The following is a 5274-nucleotide window of genomic DNA, read 5'->3' on the forward strand; positions in this document are numbered from 1 at the left end:
GCCCTTCATGTTGTATGCTTGCACTTGTACATAGTAATAAGTTCCCTGGAACAACAGGAAATAAGACAGTTAAGTTATTATTTTGTGGTGATTGCAGTTACTTTTTAAGTTATTTTTAGGATACTTTCAGCTTTTTACCTATCCAGAAAAATTCTTTCAGTATTAGGCATTCACACTGCATTTGATACTATTTTTTCAACATTAAGATTGGATCGAGGGGAACAAAGCTGTCCAAGTGGAATGGTTGCTGCAGGGCATGTCAGTGGTTCTTGGGGGAGCTGGAACCTGCTGTGTCTTGCACTACTTTCCACTGAAGACGTGGAAGATTTGTATATTTTTGGATTTATGATAACTGGATTTCTGCTGATCGGAGGAGGCGAAGTCCTGATCTATCGAAAAGTTAAAGCGACCTTAACAGCGGTCCAGGCCATTGAAGAGCTGTTGGGCACGTTAAAAGGCTTGTGCCGGGCCGGAAGCAGACAGGCTCAACAGCTGGGGGAGATAAGCCGCAAAGTGGATGTGGTTCTGACGAGGATTGCAGCTCAGGAGCAGGCCTCTGGCATGTAGGATTACATCTGGGTGAAGAGGCAAGAGACCCCGAAATTCGGCTGATTGAAGTTTTTTCGCAACTTTCAGAGATGCAGTTAAGACATTAAAAACAGCAGAAAACTTCAAGGCTGTTTTGTCCCAAAACAATTGTGTTTATTCATTCGGTTCCCAGCAGCTTTGGCCTTGATTGCCATGCTTATCTGAAACTCCCCAGGATGGGATGTCAACAAAGGCCCGATTCCCTCCCACCCCCATCACCCCATCCGTGTTGATGCTGGCCATGAACCCAAGGCCTAGGAGAGGGAACTCTGACTCTGGCGAGCCGAGCTAAATGACATCATGTGACTCTAGACTCTGGGGGGCTATGGTCGGTTCTAGTACGGAGGCCCCTCATCCCTCACCGTCACCGACTCAACTGATACCCGCCCCATCTCCTGTGTTCTGACCTAAGCTCCCTCCCTGCCCAGCTGTCTGCTTCTGTCGTGAGTGGTTTTTGTGCATATGATTTTATGTTTCTGATGTAAATGTAAGATCAGAGCAATTTTTTAACTCATCTCTCCTATTCTGTATTTCTAAACTGCAAAAAGGTAGCGTGACTCTGTTGCGAATGACCTGTTTACCTTGTTCCCCCATGTTTGTCATGTATGTCCTTCTTGAACGGGTGTTCTAAACTGCAAAATTTCATTGTAATGCAAATTATAATGACAATAAAGGCAATTCTATTCTATTTTTGCAGGAAATGCAAATTCTCTAGGTATTATTTACTCAATACGTCACATATCATACATCCCTGTCACACGCACACAGTAATACAGTGTCACAAAATTCTTTAGAAGTCATACCATGGTACAAAAATTATCAACACTGCCCAACTCAACAAATAGGTGGAGTTTGGCCCAACTGCAACAAGTACTTCTAAATTTTCTGTTCTGTTTTAGGCAACAGAAACGTTGGCTTTCTTGGTGATTTTGGCCTTTTTCAGGTTAAAAAGGGCAAAAGGTGTGTATTTAAAATGTTTCATAGGTGGATTTAAAGGCAGAAATCCTACAGGAAAAGTTAGAAAAATCCTTCCTTCAATATTATGCAAGTCAGTATGAACAAATGTTCAGCAGCTACTTCAATATTTCTGTGAAACTCTGGATGTGCTAAGCAAAAATATTTAATCTGCTTTGGTAGAAAAGCAGATTACAGCAAATGACGGGCTGTCAGGTCTTGTACGACCGGTGTCAGAGTCTGGTCCGCATTGCCGGCAGTAAGTCGGGCTCGTTTCCGGTGAGAGTTGGACTCCGCCAAGGCTGCCCTTTGTCACCGATTCTGTTCATWACTTTCATGGACAGAATTTCTAGGCGCAGCCGAGGTGTTGAGGGGATCTGTTTTGGTGGCCTTAGGATCGCATCTCTGCTTTTTGCGGATGATGTAGTCCTGTTGGCTTCATCGGAACGAGATCTGCAGCTCTCGCTGGAGCGGTTCGCGGCCGAGTGCGAAGTGGCCGGGATGAGGCTCAGTGCCTCCAAATCCGAGGCCATGGTCTTGAGCCGGAAAAGGGCAGAGTGCCTTCTCCGGGTCAGGGGGGTCGCCCTGTCTCAAGTGGAGGAGTTTAAGTATCTGGGGATCTTGTTCACGAATGGGGGAAGAACGGAGCGGGAGATCGACAGGCGGATTGGCGCAGCGTCTGCTGTAAAGCGGGCGCTGTACCGGTCCGTCGTGAGAGAGCTGAGTCGAAAAGCGAAGCTCTCGATTTACCGGTCGATAACGTTCCTACCCTCATCTATGGTCATGAGCTTTGGGTCATGACCGAAAGAACGAGGTCCCGGATACAAGCGGCCAAAATGGGTTTCCTCCGCAGGGTGGCTGGGCTCTCCCTTAGAGATAGGGTGAGAAGCTCGGTCATCCGGGAGGGACTCAGAGTAGAGCCGCTGCTCCTCCACGTCGAGAGGAGCCAGTTGAGGTGGCTTGGGCATCTGGTAAGGATGCCTCCTGGACGCCTCCCTGGTGAGGTGTTCCGGGCACGTCCCACCGGGAGGAGGGACGAAAATGGATGGATGGATGGTAGAAAAGAAGAAAGGGAACATCCTTGCAACTCTCTGCTTCAGTAATAAATACAGTATGTTGATAAAATATGGTATTTAATCAGTGCATTGATGTTTACTTGATGAAGTTTGACCTCTTTGTTGGAACAACACAAACTGGTTATGAAGTGTTTTAAGTTCATTTCAAACCTTCATAGTTTTCAATTATATTTTTAAATCCAAAACACAGAATCTGTGTAACAGGTTCGGACTGATCAAATGATTCAGTACAATATTCTGAATACAGAGGCTCACCTGTACTGCAAATCCTCCCTGTAACTTGACAATGTCATTGAAATATTTAAGAATAGTCTTGTACTGCTCGTCACTGTACTCATACCGACTCCCAAACACCAAACAGCAGATGATGTTGGACACAGCGTTGTGTATCAGTGATTGGGCATTAAAAGGCTTGCCTGTCAAGTAAAATAGAAAACAGATTTTAAAAAATGAACCATTCTGAGTCAAAACATATAGAATCTCGAATGAACAATTAAAACATAAGAAAATGTTTAAACCTTCTTGTACCTTGCTGTTCAGCAAAAGCCTCTGTGAGATACTGACACTCCTGCTGGATGTAAAGTGCCAGGTTTTTCTTGCCCAGACCAAAGTTTCTCAGCGTGTGAAGAGCAAATCTCCTCTGATTCTTCCACAGATCACCACTTGACAGCACGAGACCTTGTAAAGAAAAAAACATTTAAGGTAGAATTTATCGCAACCAAAACTGACTTTTTGAAACAACACATTAACAAGTACCTTTATTCCTGAAAAACTCTGAGAACAGTGGAATGATGGGACGATCTACGAAGTCCTCTCCCTGTTCGACCAGGGCCTCCCTCACATTTTTGTAACCATTTATGACCACAGCTCTTTCACCAAAGAGATGAAGGCTGAAAATGTCTCCATATTTCTCTGCAAACTGAACACAGAGGATGGAGAATTATTTTACTTCAGAGGTTGGAATATCTGCCATAAAATGACTAATAATGCCAGCAGAAATTAACTTCTACAAAGATTTTCTATGTCCACCTAGAAGTAGTAAAAATACATTGATTATTATCAATATGTATCAGATTAATTTTACAAAAATATGGTGTCACAGGGGCTTTAAAGCAGAGTGGACCAAGAACTGCTCTGTGTGCATCAGGTTCTGAGGTCTCCTGGGGTATTACAGGATTTTAAATGTTCCCAGGCTCATAGTCATATTTACAGCTGCAGATACCAGAAAAAACAGCTGCATCCAGAAATGTGCTGTGTTTATACAGACCTTACATAATGAAGACTTTTTTGTTTAACAGACTTGACACTGTTAAAAAATGAACTGACTTATTTCTAAACATGTACTGCTGCTGCACAAAGTACCCCCCCCCCACACACACACACACACACTCATACAGAACCACAGTCATACACATATATTGTTTCTTCTCCTTCTTGTTACTACCTACACAGGGACTTTGCATTGAGTTCCATTATTTTACTTAATTTATTTCTATAATCTAACCCCAAGCCTTACCCTAAACCTACCCACCTGAAGTCAATAGAAATGGGCAGACCCCACTATCCCCAGAAGAACATCTGTGTTGAGTTATTGCACACTAAGTTATTGCTTTGTAGAGACTGAGCCTGTCCATTTGATTATTCTCTGTTCCCAGCATTTGAATTCTAAATCCTTAGTAGTTCAGGGGATAGTGGTGAAACTTATATTTCTCATTTACTGTATGTTTGTGATTTGTGTTTTTATTTTTCTTTTGGTTGGAGACAAAATGATCTAAAGATAGTGTCCCTTCCTGTCTTTGTCTGAGCTATGAAGCTGAAGACATTGGTTGAGCAGCAAAAGTGAATACTGCAATAGTAAACACTGTCCTGTGAGATTTCCTAAATGTGTTTACATTTGTTTACCATGATAACATACTCATTTTATGAAGACCTGGAACAGCACAAGACCAAGGTTTGACAGATATCACAAAGCTTTTGGAGAGAAAAGATCTAAGCAGTAGGTGACTGACCTACACCAACCTAAAGGAACTTGACAACTTGTAGGTCCATGATCAAACTTACCTCCATCCATTAGTCATTAAATTTTATGCCAAACAGGTTTTCAAGAGATTTAAGGAACATTTCACCTCATCCTTGTTCATCCAGACCTCACCAAGCATTCTGTAGTTGAGGCAGATGCCTCAGACACCGAGGTGGGTGCTGTATTGTCCCAGCGAGCTGCACCCATGTGCCTTCTCTGACAAACTCTCCAGCAGAGAAGAACTATGATTGTTATTGTGAGCTACTGGCCATTAACCAACCCTAATGAAGACATTAGCTTAAGGCTGCTATGTTACTGTTTATTGTGTGGACAGACCACAAAAATCTGGGCCACTTACAGGCTGCTAAGCACCTCAATCCTTGACATGCTCAATTGTCCCTGTTGTTCAGATTTCAGTTTTCCATCACCTATCCAAGGTCCAGGAACATAAAACCAGGTACTCCCTCCCAGCAGTTTATGGACACAGAAGAGCATGAGTTCCATACAAGATTTCAACTTTGAGAAACTGGAACTGGTTTAAATGTTTACAGTGGTTTGCAAAAGTATTCATACCCCTTGAACTTTTCCATATTTTGTCACATTACAACCACAAACATAAATATATTTCACTGGAAT

At 42.9% G+C, this 5274-nt stretch overlaps 1 protein-coding gene across 1 annotated transcript in view; it reads right to left on the reverse strand.

The window, feature by feature from the left end:
* Positions 1–5274, reverse strand: part of LOC106517296 (cytochrome P450 2J6) — a 25140-nt gene that overhangs the window by 15765 nt on the left and 4101 nt on the right. Inside the window, exons 2-4 of the mRNA XM_014008058.1 lie at positions 3375–3537; positions 3147–3296; positions 2874–3034 (exon numbers count right to left, since the gene is read on the reverse strand). Of these exons, the coding sequence (XP_013863512.1) occupies positions 2874–3034; positions 3147–3296; positions 3375–3537 (474 nt within the window). The remainder of the gene's footprint in view (positions 1–2873; positions 3035–3146; positions 3297–3374; positions 3538–5274) is intronic.

This window comes from Austrofundulus limnaeus, unplaced genomic scaffold, assembly GCF_001266775.1.
Source record: "Austrofundulus limnaeus strain Quisiro unplaced genomic scaffold, Austrofundulus_limnaeus-1.0 Scaffold47, whole genome shotgun sequence".
NCBI lineage: Eukaryota > Metazoa > Chordata > Actinopteri > Cyprinodontiformes > Rivulidae > Austrofundulus > Austrofundulus limnaeus.